At 38.0% G+C, this 24,859-nt stretch overlaps 1 protein-coding gene across 3 annotated transcripts; it reads left to right on the top strand.

Annotated features, from left to right (window-relative positions):
- The first annotated feature begins 775 nt into the window (after nucleotides 1–775).
- Nucleotides 776–24,428, top strand: cacnb3a (calcium channel, voltage-dependent, beta 3a). Of its 3 annotated transcripts, none has more exons than XM_055046136.1 (15): nucleotides 776–1,050; nucleotides 3,024–3,116; nucleotides 12,794–12,913; nucleotides 13,971–14,093; nucleotides 14,171–14,286; nucleotides 14,380–14,459; nucleotides 14,561–14,580; nucleotides 14,810–14,887; nucleotides 15,818–15,876; nucleotides 15,951–16,051; nucleotides 16,135–16,286; nucleotides 16,369–16,464; nucleotides 16,915–17,085; nucleotides 17,254–17,299; nucleotides 21,372–21,461. In XM_055046136.1, the coding sequence occupies exons 1-14, from the start codon at nucleotides 970–972 to the stop codon at nucleotides 17,281–17,283; spliced, it is 1,320 nt and encodes a 439-aa protein (XP_054902111.1). In that variant the 5' UTR covers nucleotides 776–969; the 3' UTR covers nucleotides 17,284–17,299; nucleotides 21,372–21,461. The 3 variants fall into 3 exon arrangements, with proteins under 3 accessions (XP_054902111.1, XP_054902112.1, XP_054902110.1); XM_055046137.1 differs by lacking the exon at nucleotides 21,372–21,461 and adding an exon at nucleotides 21,326–21,344; XM_055046135.1 differs by lacking the exon at nucleotides 17,254–17,299 and having other exon boundaries at nucleotides 21,372–24,428.
- The last annotated feature ends 431 nt before the right edge of the window (nucleotides 24,429–24,859 follow it).

The following is a 24,859-nucleotide window of genomic DNA, read 5'->3' as shown; positions in this document are numbered from 1 at the left end:
TGTCAGAATTAAGTCCAGATATTGCTTGAAAACGTAAAAGTGGTGAAAGTTGCCATCTTCAGTAGCTGTATTTTTGAAATCAATCTTTATTCCTGTGTCACATTTGCCCAATATAAAAAAGGATGAAAATGTACTGAAAAACAGCATTTTAAAGAGACAGTCCAGAATAATCCAGTAAAACTTTTACAAAACAGTCGTCAAGATGGCAAGAAATCTATTTTATTTATTTTTATATTTTCATAAATAGTAAAAAAAAAAAAAAAAAAATATAATATGAGGAAGGTAAATTGTTTTGGGTTAACTGAATTTTATTTGAGCAGGAATTAAATTAGCTGTGATTCTTTTCATCTCTTTTCGGACTGAATTCATGTTATTCTTTGCTTCTTATGTTTGTCTTCTCCAGTCTGTTCATATGTGCGATAGTAAGAAATGGATCCACGCATTCGGGAATACAGATTATCACGGATTACTTAAATAATCTGTCAGAATCGTAGAGTTTAAATCGTCATTTTCAAAACTGCTTGAGTTTCATTCATGAAATCAATGCTTTAAAACCCCCAGATAAAATAGTTCAAAGATCTCATTAGGCGTCACAGATTCGTTCAGTTCAGGGTTGTAATCTGAACTGAGTCTTAAAAAATAAAAATAAAAATGCGAAAAAGCTTCGAATCGGACACCAACTTCAGCGACGCACGGACCTGTGAGGACTGACGCCTCGGCGTTGAAGGTTTCATTTAGTCTCTGCTGCTCGCTGCAGTCTCTCTCTACCCTGCGATTGTTTTCTCTCCATCATAGGGAGGGGAATAGTTCGTTTCCCTTAGCTTTGCATGAATGTTACGGGTCGCTTCTTCCCTCCTTCTAGTGTTTTTTTTTCTTCTCCTTCCTGCACATAGATGTATTTGGTGCGTCTTGTTTCCTCCTCCAGTAGCGCATGTCCGTGTGCCGCCCGCTTCCCTGCGCTCTCAATAGATGGTGCAAGTCAAAATGTCCAAGTCGCCCGTAGACCCTCTGTCTGCTGTGGAAACTGGCTCCCAGTCGCATTATTTCCAGGTAAAGCCACCCGCTCGCCGCGGCTCCGTCCTGCCCGGGCAGGTTGTCGGTTGGAGTCCGGGTCAGATGCTACTTGTTGTTCCGTTTGAGGCGCCTCGGTTTGGCGAGTCTTGCGCTTCTTTCCTCCCCTCATCTTTCAGCCAAACCGCAGATTTTTCTTTTTCGCCGGAGCCAACAGCGTCAGGCTCAGACATGGAGGCTTTAATCCACCCACACATAAAAAAATAAAATAAAATAAAATAAAAAATAGTGAAACCTGCTGTTTGTTGGTCCAAACTCACACATCAGGCCTTTCCTTACATTGATCTTTTATTATATATTTCTGTGCGGGTTTTTTTTTTTTTTTTTTTATCCACGCATCGTCTCCAGTAACGCAGAAAAGCGCAGTAGCATCATGACGGGATTTGCAGCTTTTTGAATCAGGTCCTGGCTCCAACTGCAACCTGTAGCCTGAAACCAGAGGCGCTTCATGTAATACTGGGAGAGAGAAAAAACAAAACAAACAAACCTCTGCGTCTTCACGACAAGATCTGAAATATGTTTCATTTACAGAAAATGGTGATCATATTGAGGATGGAAGCGTGCATGATTAAAACTCAACCGACGTGAAAGACTCTAAATAACCACAAGCCCTGCAAGAGAATGTGTGTCACAGATTGTCACAGCGCCTTTCAGGCCGGACTGAGATTTCATGAGGCCCAGAGCAGAATCTGACATTCGGGCTCAGAATTCAGATTGATTTGAAAACTGTCACACTGTGTTCAACACGCAGCAGCAGCAGCAGCAATACAAAGGTGTAGAAATGATTAAATAAGAGCCAGCTGAGGCGTAACGGAGTTAAATGGCTGCTTAAGGTTCCCCCACCACCAGGGGGCCCCAGAGCACCAAGCTAGCATGATGAAATTTTAATGTATATTGAAAACTACAGCAAACTCCATGTTATTTTTGTTAGACAAAGAATCGGTTGACTTCTTCCCACTGTTGCCACTTTTGGGAAAATACAAGATATTAAACTTGTTTACTGTAAATTTAGTGCTTATCAGCTGATGTTACTCAACTCATAAAAAGAAAATGTCACAGTTAAATACCACAAAACACTGGTCTGATGTAAGCTAATCAAAAAGGATGCTAATGTTAGCAGGTGTGTTAGGAATGATGAAGCATCTGGGTGTTGGTTTGGGAGTTGGGAGGGGGGGGCAGATTTTTGGGGCCCTAAAAATCTGCCTAGGGCCCCAAATAAGCTTGGACCTGCCCTGAAGGAGATGATAATATTACTCTGTTTCTATTGGGAGTCTGCAGCAGGAAAATGATTATTTCGCTTTTATGTTGGGACAGCATTTTAAAAAAAATATTGATTCTTTTTTTAAGCTTTAGATTAAACTGTCCTTCTTGTAATATTCAACTAAAGTTTTGTCATTTTGATCTTTTAGAGTAATTCAGACCAAAATAATATTGTAATTCATTGACATAATTCTATTTTGAATGCAAGTTCACCAGATGTAGAAATGATCAGATTCAATTAAATAGTGTAATTTTTAGTAAAATATGAAAAATGTAAGCAGTGTTTTATTTTTAATCTTCAGGCACATTAGTTGGCTAATTTCTTATTTTTCATTACTTTTGTGCAACTTCTGGCCACGTTTGCTTTTACACATTCAACTGTAATTTTAATTTTTTGTTGCATTTGGTCTTTCGTATTGTTACGTAACTCTTCAAATTAACTTTAGCAAAAAACTGGATATTTTTTTATCCAATTATTGATTTTTTTAAAGTCTATCACAAGTGTTAATTTAGACATTTTATGAATTGATATATCCATTTATTTTATGTGAAACATAAAGCAAATTCCAAGCACAATTTTGCAGAAAAGTCCTTTTATAAGGAAGCTGCTTATTATTTATTAGGAATGACTCAAATGAAACACTCATCTGTGGGATTAATACACTGAAAGTTATTATTTTCTTTCTCTATAGCTGCCCAGGAAGTTGCCTAAACGTAAGAGTCGCTTTAAACGCTCAGATGGCAGCACGTCCTCAGACACGACGTCCAGCTTCATCAAACGACAGGTAAAAGTTTCCTGAATTATTAACAGCAGAGTGAAGGAAATCTTCCTATATGAAACCAGCAGAGTGTGTGTATGTCAAAGTTTTATTTCTAATGCAACAGCATTGAGTTTTAATGGTCTGGTTTTGAAATGTCTGCTGTCGCAGGTGTTGTTTGTGTCCAGCAGAGGGCAGCAAAAAGCCTGAAAATGGAGGAATGTTGCTCTGAAATCCCAACGAAGCCCAGAATATTTTAATTAGTCATTTCAGGTCAGACATTTTTAGAAAACTAATTTGGTGCTTTTGTGTTACTTAAGATTTCTGCTGTGATTATAATAATATTCAGGATGAGACTGTTGTGACAAGTTGCTTTGGAAGAAATATTTGTTCACATCTTGCTTTAGTGTCAAACTCAAGGCCCGTGGGCCAAATCCGGCTCTTTGCAGCTTTTTATGTGGCCCTAAAGATTCTAGACTAAACACTAAGTGACCTTAAGTATTATATTAATCAAATTAATGCAATTTTTATCTGTTTAACTGCCAAATTGTATCAATCAGTCCCCCAAGTTACTTGAGAAATGACGTGGAAATTCACAAAAAATCAACAAACTTCTGCACCTTTTTGCGCTAATAATTGGAAGTTTATTGCAGGTTTTTCTCAAACATTGTCAAAATTTTCTTACTTGTCCTAAACAGCTGCCTCAATCTTAATTGATGTCAGATTATACTCCATGATCTAAACAACAAGTAATAAAAATCACATTTAACGTTACAAATAACCACAAATATTGTAAATATTCCAAATTAGTTTGATTTTTATAGCAAAAAAATCACAAATTCCTGGAGGGCCTGAATAGATGTTCAGTAATATTTAATTTGAAGAATTCATTGATATTTTGACCGGTTTTATTGATACATTCGTCCCAACCGGCCTATTAAGAGCATTCATGATTTTGATTCGTCTCAAAACGAAAATGAGTTTGACACTTCTGGATTAGAAGAAGCACTTGACTTGATCTGACCTTTTTAAACATATTAAACTGCTTTTAGAGTCCATCAAAGACTTGATATTGGAGTCCAGGAGTTTAACGATGGGCCTGTGCAGACAAAGTGCAACCTAAATTATCACAGCCTACTTTCCTCAACGTGTGAAAGAGGACAAGTTGCCTTCAGTGAAAGAATCTTGTGGCTGATGCACGAAATAGTATTCTGGTATAGAAAACTAGACTCTGAATGCGTATTGGGAGCTCAAATATTCTATTTGTTTTACATTTCTTGGTCTATTGAGACTTAACAAGCAATTTACTTAAAAAGTGATCCGTTGCATTTAGTTTCTTTTAACTTCTTCCTTCAGTCGCAGCTCCTTTCTGTCAGTCTCTTGTTTTTTTCCCAGCAATGATCCTAATTATTTAACATTTCCCGGCAGTAGTGCTGTTAAAAATCTCTGAATGCAGAGACAAATAGGAATTATGTTCTCATTGGGGTCTTCACAAAATATATATTGTTGTTTTAGTCCTTGCAGTCACAACATTTAAGATAGTTTCTTATGTTCTTCAATGCTGTCTTGTAATAACCCATTTTTTCACATTAAAACCAGAAACCTTTGTGTATTCTCTTGAGGTTCATTCGATTGACAAAAACAAAGCAGTGCATAAGTTTGAGATGAAAGAAAATGTTTGACAAATAAAACTGTGTATATCTGTATAAAGTACAGATATATTCAGCCACATTTACTCTAAAAACTCTATGAAATAAAATAAAAGTATAAGCAGAGTTTAACTGTGTCAAGTTTGGAGGAACACAACAGACACATCAGAAATAATTTGTCAGAGAATTTTGTCACAAGTTTAAATCATAAAATATATTCGAAATGTTTGTGTATTCAATCTGTCGCCTCTTTCCACAAGAGTTTGATGAATTCAGTTGTTGAGTTGGTCTGAAACATCCATTAACTGTTGTGTTATGAATGTCTTCCTTTTGGAGGGTGTGTGTTTGGAGGAACAGATCTGTTGATTCAGTCTGCCATAAATGTCTTCACCACCAAATCTATAGAAGCATAGAAGGAGCTGCTTCCATCTGGTTTATCTCTTCCCAATTTTAGTTTATGAACCTGAAAAATAGGGAGAAAAACATCACATGATCCAGATACAATCAGATATCTTCTGTATTTCGGCTGCTTTTGTTCTGGTTTAATGCTTAATCCAAGTTCTGTTCAATTACACATTAAACCCAAACAGGCCTGAGTTGTTCGATGAATCAGTCACATCTTTTTTTTCTTATATGTAGGAACACAACAGGACTGAAACCGAGTGAAAAAGCAGTTTCATATTTCAAATTAAACCTAGAAATGTGTTCAGAAAGTCTGGAGAATTGTTTATAAATCCACTCAAAGAGATTACAAAAAGGATCTGCAATGGCCTGTGAAGAAATGTATGTTCATTTGAAAGTTTTTCATAAACTGTAAAGCTAAATGCATCAGGAATCATTTTTGAAATGGTATCCGTTAACACAGGGTTTCCCAAAGTGCGGCCCGGAGGCTGCTTGTGGCCTCTATGTTAATTTTCCGTGGCCCCCAACTGCAATTCAAGAAGAGGACAAATTTGTCCCCCAGCAAAGACTGTTTACAGACATGGTGACTATTTTATCTTTAACAGAAATATAAGAGATTAAAAAAAGTTGGGCACAACAGAAAATATTGATCTTTTAGTAAACATTGTTTTTGTATTTTTTCAGTAAGTCTGACCACATTTAGTTTTACTTTAATGCATCAAAATCTGCATTTCAATTCATGAATTATGACCAAATACAGCAGGAATGTTTAGAAAGAGTTTTCTCTTGTCTTGAGAATGCACTCAATTTTTGAATGTACAAACTCAATATATTTCTTTTTCTTTTTTATTTTTTTTTATTAATTTGCAAATTTTATTGATAATTATTTACAAGTGTAAATCCAAACAATATATTTATTTTAATGAGGCACAGCTCATTTTCTGGTTGTGGCTCAACATTTATATTGCTTTCCTTAAAGAAAAAAAAATTTAACTACTTTGTTTTACTTAGACATTACTTGCTTAGATTATGTTGATCAGGCAAAGAATAATACTTTTTTTTTAAATAATGGCTTTTAAAAAGTTACTAGTCTTGGTTTGCAAGAACTTGTGACTTTATGATGCACTTAGACCTGCCTTAAGATTCAAAACGCTCACACTTTCTTCTGAGAATGTAAGAAACGTTTAAAAGAAGAGAACCAGCTTTCAGCTTCTTTGCACCACAAATCTGAAACAAACTTCCAGAAAACTGTAAAACAGCTGAAACACTGAAACACATTGATTAAAAAGTACATCAGTTTCACATAAGGCAGTGTTATTATTAATATTATTATTATTGTAGGTAATGTGGAGCAGTGTATCAGTGAAGCGGAATAGAAAAAGTGCTGAGCGGGTGTTTCCTTCAGCAGAGACATTAGTTTCCCGATTTGAGTGGGAGCTTAATGAAAACCCCCAGATTTCCAGGGAATGTCGTACAGCTTCAAATATTCATGGTGAAGGCCGATGTGATGCTGATGTGTGGGTTCAGTGTTCAAACAAGCTCCTCCAGTGTCTTTCCAATCATCACACGCACACACACACACACACACACACACACACACACACCCTCCTGCTCCCACTGACAAAGGCTTTCACACAGAGGGAGTAACATTCACACACAGAGCAGATAGTTTCTTGCTTGTGATAGGGGTGGGGTGTGACTATGGAGGAGCAGCGGAGTATGACTCATTTCTGCAGCAGGATACTGTATGGATACATGTGTTAGATGTAGGACATGAGCAGGAGGAGAAATCTTAAGGGAGGCATCGATAGCAACAGCATTTTCAGCCGATTCTCCTCTCGGCCGCCGCACGTTCACTGGGACTCACGGAATAATAAATGAGAGTGATGTAAATTTGAGGAGGTGGGTTTTATCAAGTGACGCAAATGCTGCGTTGGTTGTTGTGTTGTGATGTGAGGATGTGGGGTAAGAATAGAAAAGAAGGTGTTGCCAGTTTCTGCTCCAGTGCAGGTCGTCCCTTTTTAGGGAACGGGACACAGCGCAGTCCGTCTTCATCCAGCAGGTAGTGTATAGAGAGGGAGGGACCGGCAGCAGCAGCAGCATCATTAGCTGAGTAAGTATGAAGTATTCCTGTCAAAGATTCCCGTGTTGTCTTCCATCACCTGGTCTCCCTCCCCTTCTTCAGTGGGGCTTTTGTTTCCTGCTTCCCTGCACCTGTTTTACTTTCTGGTTGCAGACCGGCTGCATGCGCTCTGCACAGGCTCTGGCAGCCTGTGATTGATCAATTTTACATACAGCGCGGCTGATATTGACAGAATGATTTATTGCATGGTGCTTATGGGTCCAGTGGATTATTGACACAGAAGCTGATGGCTGAATCTTTGGGGGAGATGAATGTTTGATTTGGGATTTTGGGGGCTACAAACCTGACTGTGGTTGTTTCACTTGATTTTGTCCAACCTGCAGAAATGGAGGCTAATTTTGTAGCTTTTAAGTAATTTGATCATGCAGCAGATGTTTGAGCGTTTGTGGTTTTTAAGTCTGATTTTGTATTTGAGTGACAAATTAACAATTGTTTTCTGAAAAAAAATCCCAAAAGCGTGGCATGTATTTGTATTCAGCCTCCTTTACTCTGGCGCTCCTAAATTGATAATAACTCACACAACCAGCTGCCTTCATCATCTGAAAATGTTAACGACACAGCTTCAGAAAACTAATCCACACATTGGAGGTGGCGGCATAATGCTGTGGGGATGAGGACAGGGAAGCTGGTCATAGTTACAGGAAGATGGATAGAGATAACTACAGAAAAGTCCCAGAAAAAAACAACTTTCTAGCATTCCAGCTTGAAATTAACCCTACAGATCAAAACATACTCATTTGTTTAAGTGGCCTAGTCAAAGTCCAGACTAAATCCAAATGAGAATCTGTGGCAAGACTCTAAGATTGCTATTTACAGATGCTCTCTGTTTAATCTGACAGTTTGAAGGAGCTTGCAAAGAGAAATAAGCAAAAATTTCAGCTTCAAATATCCAAATCTGATGCGATCTAAAATATTTTTTTAAAAACACGCATCACTTTCTTTCCACCACAAAATTATGTCCTACTTTGTTTTTGGTTTAAGTATATAAAAACCCAAAAGTCTGATTGTAATGTGAGAAAGTGAGAACAAATATGAGAGTCATGAATGCGAAGTTTCAATAGAAAACAGAACTGTCCAGCAGAAACAGTGACAAAATAAAAATTAAAAAATACTGTACTAGTAATCCCAAATAGAAATTAAATGAAAATTAATTTAAAATGGCATAGTGTTCAAAATAATAGAGAAATAGTGTATTTCTTGCTACAACACACTGGTACAAACTTGGCGGTCGACCAGGTATAATATTTATTTATCTGCATTTTACTATTTGTATAATTCTTTCTCTAAAAAACAAGAGAAAAGAACAAAAACATCATAGATTTCTCATGTCTTGGTTAACGTTCAAAGAAGTTAAATGCTCTTCACAGCTTGTAGGTCTTCCCAAGCGGTTCATATATTATTTGTTGAAACTGTAACAAAAATATTATTGATACGAACGAAAAAATAGACCAAACTTCTGAGCTGAGTGTGAACATCTGGCATGCTGAGGTGAGTGAACTGTTGAAGTAATGTCTTTATAGGGTCACTGTTTTGATATTTGTGTTGCATTTTGTACCATATTTAGTTACTGTATATATGGTTTTTTCTGAGCATTTCCAGAATGGGAACCTGGATTTGCTGGAGAATAAATAGTAAATGCCAATCATGACATTACGGACACTTTGGTGGGGTTTCAAACATGATTGATTTGAATTTAGTGTGACAGCAATAAATCATACTTCTTATGATGATAAGAGTATCAAGATAAATGGTATGAAAAACGCCCTAATTGGAGTTTTACCTGTACATGTTTTCTAGTATTTATCTGGGGAAATATTTATGCCTACAGACGCTGCAAAATCACAAAAGTGTTTGTGGCCTAGTTTCAGTGCAAATGTGTTGCTGCACTTGAAGTAAGACAAAACTAACTACCAAGGAACTTTTCATCAACAAATAGGAGTTTCTTTTAATTAATAATTTTCTAATATTAATGAAAAAGAAATATTCAGCCAATGAAACAAAGACATTTGTCCCACATTATGTCATCACGTCTTGACTTATTCACTTAGTTCTTGCTGAAAAGTCCCTTTTAAGTTAGTTTTGCCTTATTTCAAGTGTACTGAGATATTCACACCAGAAACTGGACCAGCAATACTTGGTAATAGTTTATTTTCTTTTTTTTGTGGTGAAGTAACAGAATAACTCAGAACTCTGTGTAACACATGGCTTTGGTATGACCAGATGATCCAGACGCAAACTGAAATGATCCACAGTCGCTTTTTAGAGTAACCTCAGGGACTTTGTTGATTAAGAATAAAACTTAACCATCTAACTGGGTTGGCTCTCATTGTCTCTCTGAACTCTAAGTGATTTTTTTTCAGCTCTCTGTTTGTGTAAACACTGTAATTTTAACGGGATAAGGAGAATAAACTACAATTTCAGTAAAAACCTCGATGTATTTAGCAATAAACTCCTTCGTTGAGGAGCCGCTGGCTGGACTGCTGGATGATTTGGCCCTCTCTGGGCTCAACTAGCTGGGTGACACACTTTTTTTTTTTCTCACTTGGCCCCCACCCTGCAGAGTGGGGGACATCAGTGTTGCAGCGCATGAAGAATAATCACAGCGGCTGAGAAGGAAGGAGCAGAGTTAAATTTAGCCTGCAGACAGAGATGTTAGCAGGAATAAAACAAGACATCCTAAAAAAATGAAGTTGCTTTCGTTGTTACAGTCTGCAATGCAGTGAAGCTTCTCCTAGATGGGTCCAGTGTTGATGTCCTGCTACTCTTCATGGTGAAGTCTTTTTTTTAGTGTGTTTGTATTAAACAAGTGGTCAGGAGGCCAAAGAGCAGGCTGGAGAGGTTTCATTTGCCATCTCCAAACACAAAGAGCAACAATCACCTCCTGTTCTGTAAAAAAACTCTTAAATGTAACGCCTCTACTCTGCGCCCACCGCCACATTTATTCTGCTTTTATGTCTGTGAGGGTTTGTGAGCGTTCCCAGTGAGGACAGGGACGCCGCTACAGTCAGAAATTTCACATTCATGTCTCCATCAGGCTCTAGCGCCTTGCTCCTAATCAGCCAGGTATGCAACTTTTCCTCATATCTCCGTCTCGTATTTTAATTTTCTTGTTTGTCCTTTTGGATCTCATCCTCTCCCTGGAGGTTCCCTCCACTCTTCCTCCCTCTGGCCCCTCGTCTCTCCCGTCCTCTCTGTATATCTTTATACGTTGCTCTTATCTCTCTCTCCCTCTCCGTTCTCCTGCTCGCCCTCCTTTCCTCTCTGTCAGCGCTGCTCCGGCTCTGGCGCAGTGGTGCCTCGCAGAGCGCTAGAAATCACATCTAGTTATCTAACATAGATGCCAGACCAAAAAAAGAAACGAGGAGAGGTGTTCGCTCGCAGAGCTGCTGTCAATAACGCTTCGTTTTGGGTTCCATGTGAAGGCTGGTGGTGGTTCTGGTTTTTGTTTGGGAACTTCTTTGCAGATGTTGGTTAATTGGACCTCTAGAGGATCCGTTTATATATGTTGGCAAGATGGATGACCAGCACTGAGCCTTCACTCTCAGTGAAAATGGTACCACACTGTTCGGGTCTTCGACAACACCTGCGGCTAACGATTAATTTAGTTATCGATTACTCTGACACCTTTTTATTAAATCAAAAATTAGAAATATGTTAAAAGATGGAAAAAAGCAATTCACTTCCTTTTTTTAATTAGTAAATAAACATTATCTTCCCTAAAATGTACCAAAGGATGCATCTACATTGGAAATATTTCTAACGTCAACACGTGAAAAGCTCAGTCCTTTCTGCTTGACTTAATATCAATACAGTGCTGATCTGTTCCTGGATTAACCGATTGATAATTGAACAACAAAAAACATGAGATTTTTTTGTTTATTTGCTAAATGTTTACTTTTTTGCACAGCTCTGACTAAGTTCTCTTCTTGTAAGTCTGTGTACTCCAGTTACCGATTAATCAATTACTAAATAAGTTGACCATTTCAATAATCGATTAATCACAATTAATTGTTTCATCCCTATAAAAATTTACCTTTTCTTTCCAAGAACTTTTTTTTGTTGTTGTTTTTTTTACTGGCTTGGTGTGATTCATTCTGGGCTGATTCGTTTTGGTTTTGCTGTGGCAGTCCTTCTCACTGACAGATTCAGGACTCTGAATCTGAATTTACCTTCTTCCAGATATTTCTGTTCCTGCCTTTTAGACACACTGGCCTCAGTGAATACAAAATGTCATACTCAGATTAGGATTTAGTTTGTAGAGGAAACAAAACTGTCCATATTAACTTGTTAAAAGTAAGTGAATACATCCTAAAAATGAACTCAAAGTCAGAAAATACTAGTTGGCCCAAAACATCACACTACCACCCCTGTGTATGACTGTGCTGTTAATCCAGATTTGACAAGATGCATGCCTTCAAAAAGTTCCAGTTTTTTCAATAATTTTTTCTCCTGTCTTTATTTCTTATTGTTGAATCATGAACTTTGACCTTTGAGTGTGATCTTATTTTGAGTCTGATTTGGTTGTGTAGCCTTTCCCTGGCTGATTTGTGTCAATGACATTTATTTTCATTTGTTCTTAAATCGCTTTGGGTCAGAGTATGTTCTGCCTCGTTTGTAAGATTTGTTAGCCTACCTCGTGTTGTCAGACAGGTCCTATCTAAATGGTTTCTAAATTCTACATTTCTGGCACTAATCACACCTATGTGTTGCTTGTGAAATCAAAAATCATGTGGGAAATCAAAGTTATCCAAACAGGAAAGTTTTTTTTTTTCTAAAATGTGAAAGTTTTTAACCGTTTTTGACCTGCATCCACAGACAGAACAGAGTTCATTGTTCCAAAACCCATTTTGGGGGAAAAAAAAAGATATTCAGAAGAGGACAATTGATTACAATTACTGGGTGAAAGTTGCTTCTTTTGCTTAATAAATAAAATTGTTTGAAAACTACTTTATGTTTTAACTGGTGCTTCTCTGAGATTAAAATGTATCTCCTAAAACATGTAATGACTATGAAGTTACTGAAAAACACTCTGCTAGCATTCTGCTACCTCTTGCTTTCAGCTTAACGTGCTAGCCATTCCTGGGACGTGTTCTGAAACTGCTTCAATTGAAAAATGATAACCAGTGTGTATTTCTCTAATGAGAAGAAGTCTCTGGAGGATAAACAGGGGAATAAAGGATGTATGTGCTGCACTGAGGGGGATGTTGGAATGGATTGGGGCCAAGCGGGAGAGAAGAGGAAGCATTGCTTCCTTTGTGCTATATTTGGTCTGTCATAAGATAGCTGGTGTGGGAGAGCAGTGCATTGTTTCATAGATCCCCACATGAATTCGGTCATGAATGCACACACATATTTACATGCACACCTGCATGCAGACAGTCTGCAGAAGACAACACAGATGAGAGCAACAGAAACAGCAGGTCTGTTGTATCTGCTTCCCAGTTTTGCTCCTCGGATGTTTTAGCAGATGTGTAAAATGAATTCATCTCGATTTGATTGTGTCCTGACAGGGGTCTGCTGATTCGTATACCAGTAGACCGTCGGATTCAGACCTGTCAGCCGAGGAGGACCGCGAGGCGTATCGGCGTGAAGCCGAACGCCAGGCACAGCAGCAGCTCGACAGAGCTAAGGTACGACACCAGGGCCGCCTCCACACAGCTTACAAAGAACGACGCTAATTATTTTAGTTTTAAAAAAACAAACAAAAACACGTAGTTTCAGGAATTGTCATAATATGCAGATCATGCAGATTTACGTCTTAAGCCTGCAGTATTTTTTGCATTTATGTCTCTGTTTTTAAACCTGTAGAAGCGTAGCACAGTCTCCTGCAATAGACATTAAAATACTTTATTAGTTTATAAATCACCGAATGGCTTAGCATGAAAATAAATTAAAGATATTTTGTCGTTGTATCAACTGTATAGACGCCTCAGGTGTTTTGGATCAAGCAAACCAAGCATTCAATTTTTATGCACCACAAATCTGGAAGAAACTTCCAGAAAACCTCAAAAATGCTGAAACACCGTTATTTTAAATGAACATGAAAACTTTTAAGAAACATGATTACATTCAGTTTGTATTCCTTCTTTTTATGATTTTCCTGCAATGTAATATTTTTAGTTTGATGTTTTATGGTCACTTTGAGTCACCTTCAGTGAAAAATCACAAAATCTACCAAGCTCTTTTGTCTAGTTCCTAGTGCAAATATCTTAGCACACTTGAAATGAGACAAAAATAACTGAAGACATTTTTGACGGAGAGATAGGAGCTTCTTTTAAATCAATAATTTCTTAATATTGATGAAAAAAATCAATGGCAGATTATTTCACTTATAACCTGGGAAACATGTCCTGTTAGAAATGAAATATTCTGCCAGTGAAACTAGTACTTTTTCATCAATATTAATAAATTATTGACTTGAAACACCCTTTGCACAGAGACCAGAAGGTACATGGACATAAATTTAACTTTAGTTTTAGTAATCTGCTTTCCCAAATTTCACCTTACAGTTTTTAAATACTTTTGTGAGAACGTAAGCATAATTTTACATAATTTGTACAGTTTAATTTTAGTGTTTTTACACAGGGAAAGAAAGTGTTTAGCAGCTTTAGAATATTTAAAGTCAGTTCTAGAAACGTCTGCATTTCCAATCTGACGAATATTCTTGTCGATTTTTTTGCTCCACAGTCCAAACCTGTAGCGTTTGCTGTAAAGACAAATGTGAGTTACTGCGGAGCTCTGGATGAGGACTGTCCTGTCCAAGGAGCTGCAGTTAATTTTGATGCCAAAGACTTCCTGCACATCAAAGAAGTGAGTTATGACCCTCTGCTAAAGCCCATGAACCCTCTCCATGTATAGATTTGACCCTTGACCTCCTTGTCTTACAGAAGTACAACAATGACTGGTGGATCGGGCGGTTAGTGAAAGAAGGAGCGGACATCGCCTTCATCCCCAGCCCTCTGCGACTGGAGGCCATGAGACTCAAGCAGGAGCAGAAACAGAGGTCAGAGGTCATCACATGTTTGCTTTTGTACTTCCAACATGAGTTTGTTTCATAAAATGAGAGCTATGAGCCATCATGTTGCTGCTGTTGCAGGAAAACAGGAGGCAACTCCTCAAGTTTAGGGGACATGGTGTCTGGAAGCTGGAGGACCACACCGCCATCTGCAGGTGAAGGTAGTACTACATCCCCATCTTATTTCACTGAGATGCGAACACAGTTTCCGCTGCCTCTTCTGGTTTACTGTCATTTAATGTTATGTTTCTGTTTTTACAAGCTAAACAGAAGCAAAAACAGGTATGTCTTGGGTCTTTTCAGTTACAAAGAAGAGTTGAATTATGCACAGTGATTAGACAATACCTGGATTTAACATTGTTGGATTCAACTTTGAAGGACTATAAAATAATGGCCTTTTCCGAACATGAGACTGTTCGAGTGAAAAAGGAGATTGTTTTTATTCTATTTGTCCTGTAACAATAAATAAATCTGTTCTCGTTGCTCCTCTGTCCTTACCTATTTCTGGTAGGAACATGTCCCTCCCTATGACGTGGTGCCCTCTATGAGGCCGGTGGTCCTGGTGGGACCATCACTGAAGGGCTATGAGGTCAGCCTCTCTTTATTTTACCCCCAAAATCTTTTTTTTTTTTCTTCAACAAAAAACAAAAAAAATAACAGATAGTTCTTGATTTAAATAGATGCTGATGTGTGGAATATGAAGGAAATCTTCTTTTAGAGCAAATATTTTGAATCTAAGAGAGGAAGTCCTTATTTACGGTATCAAATTTCCTTCAAAACTTAGTTTTCTGCAGTTTGATTTAGTTTAACACACTGATTATCTCTTTTCCTGTCAGCATTGTTCTGCTTTGTCTTCCTGCTTGTTCACTACTGTTCTTTCTGCTTGCAAATAAAAATAATGTACCAAAGTTTCAGACATATTGTTTTAAATTTGTACAACGTATGTATCTGTTGGCAATCAGTAAACCGCTATGTTAAAATCTGGCTGTCATATATTGTAAAACAAGTGCAACCCAAGACAGAGTCAAAAGCTTTCATTCTATTGGCTGGAATTGTTGCTAGGCAGAATTTAGTACTTTGGTCCTGAAAAGAGCAAACAGATCCTGGAAGCAAAAATCAAGTTTAGGAGGAAGTTTTTCTGTGTCGTGAAGGAAATAAATAGGAGAAGAGAAGATATGTAAATGAGGAATCTAATATGAGCACAGAAAGTTTTGAGGGAGAAGCAAACATTTTAAAAAGGTAGGATTTTTCCAGCGCTTTGACAGTAAGCAGGACAATATTTGATATGGAGGTTTTTTAAAAAACTGCTCATTTTAAAAACACCAAAAATCATTAACTTTTTACCAAATAATGTATTTTGAAATGCTTGTGTTACTGGAAACCGCTATGAAAAACATAACATTTTCTAAATGGGTCTACTTTAATGAAAATCTAGTGGATTAACTAAAAAGTTGTAAAGGTCAGTATTTAAATATACAATTCTTCTGTCACAGTGTATGTTTTTTGTCCTTTTGTCTAGGTGACAGACATGATGCAGAAAGCTCTGTTTGACTTTCTGAAACACAGATTTGAAGGAAGGTCAGTAAAATGTTTCACAGTGTTTTGAGCCCCAAATCCTTTTGTGTGTTTATTTATATAAATTGGATTTACAGGATCTCCATCACCCGTGTAACTGCCGACCTATCCTTAGCAAAGAGATCCGTCCTGAACAAGAGACCCATCATGGAGAGATCCAACACTCGCTCCAGTCTCGGTAACAGAGCAAAAATCAGAACAAAAAGCCTTTTTGCTTCAGTTATGACGCAACTATATGCCAAATGCGTCTCATCTCTGCAGCAGAGGTTCAGAGTGAGATTGAGAGGATATTTGAGCTCGCCAAAACCCTGCAGCTGGTGGTCCTGGACGCTGACACCATCAACCACCCCGCACAGCTCGCTAAAACGTCCCTCGCTCCAATCATTGTCTACGTGAAAGTTTCCTCGCCAAAGGTCCGTTCTGCTCTGCGTCATTGTCTTCAGGCTGCCTCGTCCTCTCAGGATCCTCACACAGGGTTTCTGTTTCGTCTCTCAGGTGCTGCAGAGGCTGGTCAAGTCCAGGGGGAAGTCTCAGAGCAAGCACCTGAACGTGCAGATGATGGCTGCAGACAAACTCTCTCAGTGCCCCCCTGTGAGTCCTCACAGTCTGGAGCTTTTCATCCATAACTTGCAAGTTTAATCACTACTAACAACTAACACTTTCCAGCCAATATTGGGTTATAAAGGTCATTACACCCCCGCCGTAACAGGGAGTGAAATTAATCTGAGGGGCTATCTTTTAAGAAAATAACTGCTAGATATTGAAAGTTCCAGTTGTTATAGATAAATGGGCAAACATATTTACTCACAAGACATTTAAAGCAATTAGAATAAGCAAAAATATTGCTTATTTTTGCTTATTTTAAGCAAAAATAAGCAATATTATTTTTGCTTAAAATAATAAGCAAAAATAATTGTGAAATTGTGCAAAGTCATGAAACTAAGTGCGCTGTACTTACGTGCGTCGTAAAGTTTAAAATTTTACGACATTTTAAACTCGGGTCGTTAAAGGTTAAAGATAGTGTTGCATGTTTTATTTCAGGATATGTTTGATGTCATTTTGGATGAGAACCAGCTAGAGGACGCTTGTGAGCATTTGGCTGAATACCTGGAGGTCTACTGGCGCGCCACTCACCTGCCAGGAAACACCCCTCTGAACCCGCTGCTGGAGCAGAGCCTGATGACCCCGCCCTCTGCCATCTCCAGTCTCCAGGTAGGCCCACCAGCCCAAATCCACACCTTTCAGTCCTGGCTAAAGACTCTTGTGAAGCTGAAAGTTACGGAGTGTTTTTGCTGCCATCTCAGACTCACTCATGTGTTTTGATTTGTCTCAAGTTGTCCTGTCTGTCCTCTCGCTCATCCCTGCTTAACACTTTTGCAGTTTTCTGAAACACAGGGATTAATTGAATGATCGCTTACACAATGGGGTGAGTAGTGGGGTTTATATGTTATGTATGTGCACCCCTCTTCCTCCTCCTCTTCCTCCTTCTTGCTTTTATACACCTCCTGACACCTGAACACAACACAGCGGCTGAGGCAGTGAATGAACCATGCTTTATTCACTCAGATCTCGCCAGAAATGGGTTTTGTTTGCTTCTTCTTAATCGCGTCATGGATTTTGTTCTTTAATTTATGGTTTTAGGTGAATTCCTGTTTTACAAGCTTCTAGAGTGAATTCATAATGTAGTGAAGCCCCATTTCTAAGTCATGACTGAGATAAAAACAACATAATTTCCCCATCATTTCATTTTTTCTGCAGCGTTTTTATCTTTTCCAAGCATGCATTGTGAATGCTCTTCCTGCTCACAGCGAATATTGAACGAAAAGTGATCAATGTTTAACGCAACACGTTGCTCTTCAGCCCTTTACCTTGGCTTCAGCAAAATCAAATAAGTTGATATTTTTTAATTAAAAGGGTGATACTACTGGATGATTATCAGGAGTTCTGCTATGGTGTATTTATGCAATGTCTGCATAAAATGTCTTCAACTGAAGGCCTCCAATGGACAAAAAGCTTTTAAAAGTTACTTAATATTTTTAAGTTTGCTGCCTATCTTTATATTTAAGGAAAGCTCTTCCTCACTATCACTTTGTAAAAGTTAGATGATTCACGTTGTTCTAAAATCTGGAAATACGTCCATTTTAATTTAATTTCCTTAGCTTTCTAAAATAAATGTTTTGTAAAATCTGCCTCATGTTGCGGCTTGTCCAGCCTTGAGCACCTTTCATTCTACGCCAACTTATTGGTTCCAGATTTCACCACTTTCCAATTTTCTCTGATAAAGAAATTTGGTAGAATCGCTATTGATTTAGTCAAATCTTATATTTTACATCAGCAGATTTTGTTTTGAACACTTAATTCTGCATGAAGACATGTTAATAAGGAGTGGAAAAACTGTTTACCTGATTAATGAACTATTGAATCACTCAGTGACAGCATTTAAACATTATGCAATTTTAAATAATGCAGGTTTCTTACTGCTGTTTACTTATCTACTAAACAATCCCCCAGTCAAAATAGAAGATTAATTAATTGCATACCTAATGTATAAATAGCTTAACTTAGTATATAATTATGTATTTTATGAAACTTTAGTGTTTATGATTACAACAAGCATTTGAGGTAATAAAACCTTTTAAGTAGCTTGTTTTTTGTTGTTTTTTCAGATGGTCATATTTAACAAAATCCGGTGCAAATCTAAATTTGAGCTGCATGTTTTTGCTTTTGTTTCTTTTTTTTCTCAGTCATTCATTATTTACCATTTCCTGGACACGTTCACTGCCAAAAAAAAAGAGAAACTCGGAAAAACTTACCAGGTCTCAACATTTCTCAAAATACATAAACTTACTGTTGGAGGATTTTCAGTTAGTTGCTTTATTTTATTGCAAACAAACAAACAAAAAAACACAAAAAAAAGCAGAAGAACAACCTAATGTAACAGTTAATTTTTTACAATAGCTTTATATGAAGAAACATGTTATTTAAATGAAAAAGAATATTTAACAATTTTCTGGCCATTATGGCAGTTGCCCAGGGCGGCATTTTAGAGGATGGGCATACAAATCCCAGAAAATAAAATATAACTTTTGTGTTAGAAGTGCCCTGACTACATTTTAGTATTGTTTTATGCCTGTGTAGTCAATGGGGAGCTGGAATCACCTGCTTACTGCTGACAACTGAAGTCCGACTCTTTCTGCCGACAATTGCCATCGTATAGGTTTTTAGGAAGCTTTCTAAAAAACTAGGATGGTCAGTTTTTAAATCTTTCAGTTTCTCTATCAAAGTTATTTGATAAAACAAATATGAAATGACTGATGAAATATCCTCTTTTCTGCAAGAGTTTGTGGAAACTTGGATTCTTTTTAGTCAGTTCTGTCTTGCTTGAATATTTAGGAATTGAAATAAATATTTGTTTTGTTCATCAGGATTATTTATGAAAGAATAATCTGGTAGAAAAGCTGATGACCCAGTTTTTTTTTGTTTGTTTTTTTTTGTGAAGGTGAATGCATTTAATGAAAATTGTGGTAAATTGATTAAAATGAAAACAATGCCGTGATAGTTTATTTTCATGGCTTCAATTTGAATTCACAGCAGAAGTTATCGAGTTATTTGGCTGAAAGTACAAATATAATATCTGAAATGGTCAAATCTGACTGTGGCCAATACCATATATTGTACTGGCAATATACAGTACAATATAGCAAGCTTAGCTAAATCTTGCTAAACCTTAGCAAAGTCATAACACTTTAGTGTCCAAGGGGACGTAGAGTTATGATGGCTGATCATTTTATTTAAACCGAAAGTATTGTAGTAAATTTTAGCTTGATTCTTTTAGTTATTGTTCCTAATAATACAGCCTTATTGCTCAGAAAAGATGCTCAATTGGACATCAAACATTCCCGCATGGCGGATGTTCGTCTGCGTCAGTTTTGGGTCTGTAGAGGAGAAACAACTGCAGCAAAATGTAACTCCTTCAAAGGGACATTTTGGCATGTCAGATTGGTGTTAAAGCGTGACTTTGCTTTATTTATATCAATCATATTTCTCATTAATGTGACTAATGTGAGTCATGCAAACACTGGCCTCTGCAGATTTGTTGAAATTAGGAGGTGAACAATAATTCACAAGGTTCCCAATTCGAATTACAGTAAAACTTTTGTTTTTAACTGTAACTGATCTGAAGATGTTTGAACAAAAGTTTACTCATCTATATTCAAGTCAGTGATGCGATTGAGTTTGGTGCTTGCATGACCTATGACCTGATAAATGCATAAAGGAATCATACGCCAGGCTAAAATTAGAAGCAGTTCTTATCCTGTAGGAATGACTTCTTCAGATTTCTTTTCACATCCAGTGTTTTACATTCCTGTCTTCTGTCTGAGTCTTAAAGGGATTGTTCCAAGTTTTTATTTTATTTTTATTTTATTTATTGAAGTAAGGTTCTGTGGAGTTATCTGTAATGGTTCCCTTTCCTGTTGCAGAAAGATGCCAGAATTGCAGTGAGTTTTTAGAAAAGCAGCAAAACGCAAACTGCTAGTCAGATGGATCCAGTGTCTTACCTGATTATTGCAATTTAAAACAGCTAAAAAAAATTTTCATGTCACACAAAAATAGCAGATATAATGAGACCTGTTCGGCTCAGAACCTGGAAGCAAATTTACCAGCAACGTCTTGTGAAAGTCTGGATGATCAACAAATGTAGCCGGTATCCCATCACACAGCTCTCCTCATTTTTTAGTTAAGAGGGGAGTGACGGAGAGTGGTGGTGCCAGGATCCATCAGATTAAATGTTTGCTTGAAGATTTGTTTACTTTTCTGCAAATCCACTGTCATACAATGCAGCGTCTACTGCAGGTTAAAGAACTAAGATTGATAACCTAAACTTAAGCTTACTCCATAAGAATCAAAACTATTCCTTTGAGCTGCTTTCAAGATGCAATGTGTAACTTTTATGTAATATAAATATATAATGTTTTTATTAAAACTGTCACTATGGTGTGACAATGTGGATGAGACATGTAATTTATGGAAAAAAATTAAGCTCCTTTGGCTTCTCCTAGTGCTAACTGAAGAAACAACCAATCAGAGCCAGAAAGAGGGCCTTAACACTGTCCATCAGCTTGTGTATGCACTCCTCACACCCTCCTCTTGCTCTCTGCTGCCTGTTAGCAGAGCCTGCCATTAATACTAAGGCTAATTAGCATTAACATCACCACCAATAATGGTTTTCCTGTAATGGTAAGTTGCTTCTCCGCCGCACGAGAGGGATTGACAACGCTAAGACACTCCTGGCCCTGATTGATTGTTTATGCATTTCTTTTTTGTTTTCAAAATTACCTGCCTCATATTATGTCAACCCGGTGACAGTTTCAACAAATACGTAAAAAAAAACATATCTTTTTTTAATAAACGTTACATACTGCAGCTTTAGAAGTGTTTGTGTTTTCTTCAGTCTCTTTTTCCTCCTAGTTTCCTTCATGACCGTCTCAATTCTGCAGAACAAGAACCAGACACAGCCGCGGGACGCAGTGGGCTTGGAGGGCGAGGAAGAGGAGGAAGCTGGTGAGGAAGCCCACTCGCCGCTGGAGCAGGACAGTCTCATGCCATCTGATGAGGCCAGCGACTCGCTGTCCCGTGGCCGCAGGGGGAGCCCATGCCACACGGGGGTCGAGGAGGATGAAGAGGAGGAGGAGGAAGAGGAGGAAGAGGATGGTTGTGCCTCCCCCTGTCATGGCCGCTCATATAGGGACAGATACCCCTCCCACCGAGGGCATCCAGGCAGCGACCACAGCGCCAATGGGCACAAATCACAGGACAGGCTGCTCCAGCGCGAAGCCCAACAGGGTCACAACCAGAGGAACAACCGCCAACGCAGCCGCCCCTGGCCCCGAGACAACTACTAGGACCAGCGCCCCCTTCTGGCCTCCAGGCCGCCAACACGGCTCCCCTCCTCTCTGAGCCCCCCCGGCTGATGCACAGATCCAAACACATTATTTAAAAAAAAAAACTTATCTAAAGTCTAATTCTTTACTTTACAGTCAGTATTGTGAGTTGGTAATCTAGTTCTTATTCCTCCAGGCTCCTATTTTCTGTAAATCGAGATGAATGCTCGTCTCTCCGGGGTCAAACAGTTCCAGTTAAATTCATCAGGGCTATCCACCTCTGCAACAGAAAGGTTTCAGGCTACCAGCTGAATGCAGACTCAGACATTAGCTGCTTTGCCTAAAGGTTTCTCCATTGTAGGATGTCGCATATACTGGCCTTAAAATTCCTAAGACTTTTAACTATCTTTACTATTGCATGTATAATTATTTCAAGACGATTTGCACATTATGGCAGTACAGAAAGTGAATGATCTTTATGGAATAAACTAATGTAGGAATGTCCCGTGTTCTATCCATTTAGGGTTAATTGTAATGCATTTGAAAACAATGTATATACTGAATGGCCACCTGGTTTTGTTTCATTGCTACTTTCTTTGTCTGATTTTTGTGGCTATGGGCAGATATTTCTTGCCATCCATTTGTACACGAATCACCTCATATGTCACCAACAGTGCAGCACGTTCTGGACATCCCTCGTCTTTGCTGTTGCACAATCACTGACACCTCTATTAATGGGCAAACAGAATGTAAATACAACCAAGGAAGGGAATGTTCAGAGTATTCCAAATTATTTGCCAAAATGTTTGTTTACATCAATCCATTCACACGTCAGGCACAGCTGCAGCTCCTCTTGAAACCATGCTTCACCGAATGTAAGCTCGCATGCCTTTTGCACCTCCAGCACCACCTGGTTTCTCTGACACGACCAATCGCAACGTAATTCGATTGTAGCACGCTGATTGTAGCATCCACAATTTCCCGCACAGATCGCACCCTCTGTGGAAAACATGGCGTCGTTTCTGTGAATACCACAGTTTTAAAAGGCTGATGTTTTTTTTTTTTTTTAACCAAGCCGGATCCTCAGGTGTCAAGTCCTCAACTCCACGTTACAAACTCGTCGGGCTTCGAAAAGACTCGTAGCACCCATGATGCCGTGTCTGTCCGTTCCTGTACGGAAGGCCGGGAGAGTCAAAAACCTGTGACTTTTTGAGTGGAACTGCATATGCCATTCTCGCTGTTTGTTGCATTTTTTTACAAGTGGAAACATGGAAGCGATGCATCAACGACCAAAAAAAAAAAAAGAAAAAAAAAGCGTTTTTGGCCCTACCCGCCTTCCATATAAATACTACTGTATGGAAAGCCAGAAAAGCCAAAAATATCTACTTTTTTTTCCTATATTTTTTTTTAATGCTTGCATGTTAATATTCATGTTTTCACATTGTGCATAATTTATTACGTACCTAACACACAAGCAACATTTAAACAGTAAAAAGTCACATGTTTGATGCCATATGGAAAGCCAGGAGGGAGAAAAACAGTTGACTTTTTTAAGTAAGGCTTTAAATATGTTGTTTGTGCATTGATAAATGTTCTATTCACATTGTTCTTGTGTAAAATTTTTGTGTCAACAATTGTTTGTTTACATGCAAACATTTCACCACAGATCAGACACAAATTGTCACACATTTTGGCAGGCCTGGCCTTCCTAACGCACCGATTCCAGTTCACAAGCCAACGACTAGTTTGACGTGACACTGATGACCCATCTCTGTTCCTACACAGGGACAGTGTTTACTGGTTTACTGCTTCCATGTGTCAGAAGTATTTATTTAGTGTTCTGTATATTTAAAAGAGAAAAAAAAAATCAGCATGGTTTAAAAAAGAAAAAAATCTATGCAAGTGTTGCATGAATTTCTGATTGTTTCTTTTTACGGTTAAGTATTTCAGTAATGCATTAGTTCTCCTCGTCGTCTTGTAGTGATGATAGTCTTGTCTTTGGGGCTACTCACTCCTCGCTGCAGTTACAAACCCCTGAAAATTTAGTTTCCCTCTCCAAACGCCTCAACATGAGGAGATTTTTGCTGGTTGCACTTTTAAAATCACTCCACAGAAAAAAAATCTAAGTCCCAGCTCAAGGCTGTGACAAAATGAGTGAGTCCTGCATGTCTTAGATCAACAATTAGCTATTTTCATTATATTTTGGCGCAGTATGTTTTTTGAAGCGGACCAATTTAGCAACTGATAAAAGCAGTTGAGGTTTTCCGATTTTGAAGCACAATTTTTACAAGGGTTCTGATTTAATTTTCTGTCTTATTCTGTATGCAATATGAAGCCTAACATTGAAAAACTCTAAACGCCTTAGACCATCTGGACTTCCTCTTTTGTGTGAGTAGAAAAAAAAATTGCACTACTTTGTTTTTTGGGATGGTTGCTTTGTAATGCAATAACTGCACTAAATATAACCATGTATCCACCAGACTACCACAGCGTGCTAGCGTGACCCCAACACGCCTCTTCCCTTCTGTTTATCAAAAGAGACAGAAAAGGTGTAAAGAGTGAGACATTTCCTGCCTGAAGCTGTATAGAATGCTTTCTATTGGAAAACAGATTTATGATGCTAAGTGAAATATGACTTAAGCTAAATAAACATGACATTTTATGTACTTTCAATTGTTTGAGTTGTGTGTGTTTTATAATTCAAAGGAGAAAATTTACAAGTCAGTTGGAATTGAAAAAGACAACGAAATATAGAGGTCTGTTTATATTTTAAACATGAATTCTGTTTTTAGAAATGTTTTTTTGTGTGTGTGTGTCTACTTGTGGGGTCGGCATAAATTGACCAGAGAATGCTTTCAATTATGAACTAGAAAATTTCTGAAGGAAATTTGCCAAAGTGTGCCCGTTGGTTTGGACCCAGCGTTCTGATGCTAAAAATTAGCATCAACGCTAAGCTTAGCTAAAAAATTACAGTCTCCAACGTAGCCTGTGGAGAGTCACAAGCATGTTGGCTAACATGGACTTGAGCCATTCAGTATGTTAAAATTTGTAGCCAAAATGCTAATGTTAGCATGAATACTGTCAGTAGCATGTGGGGAATCTCT

The sequence above is a fragment of the Poeciliopsis prolifica genome, unplaced genomic scaffold (genome assembly GCF_027474105.1).
Source record: "Poeciliopsis prolifica strain line A6 unplaced genomic scaffold, Auburn_PproV2 SCAFFOLD023, whole genome shotgun sequence".
In the NCBI taxonomy this organism is placed as follows: Eukaryota; Metazoa; Chordata; class Actinopteri; order Cyprinodontiformes; family Poeciliidae; genus Poeciliopsis; species Poeciliopsis prolifica.
Note: the sequence above shows the minus strand (reverse complement) of the source record. Positions and strands in the feature narration are given on the sequence as shown.

Coding starts and splice junctions, on each gene's coding strand:
- cacnb3a (XM_055046135.1), top strand. CDS start 970: ATGGTGCAAGTCAAAATGTCCAAGTCGCCCGTAGACCCTCTGTCTGCT. Junction 12,914..13,970: donor AGCAGCTCGACAGAGCTAAG/GTACGACACCAG, acceptor TTTGCTCCACAG/TCCAAACCTGTAGCGTTTGC. Junction 14,094..14,170: donor ACTTCCTGCACATCAAAGAA/GTGAGTTATGAC, acceptor CTTGTCTTACAG/AAGTACAACAATGACTGGTG.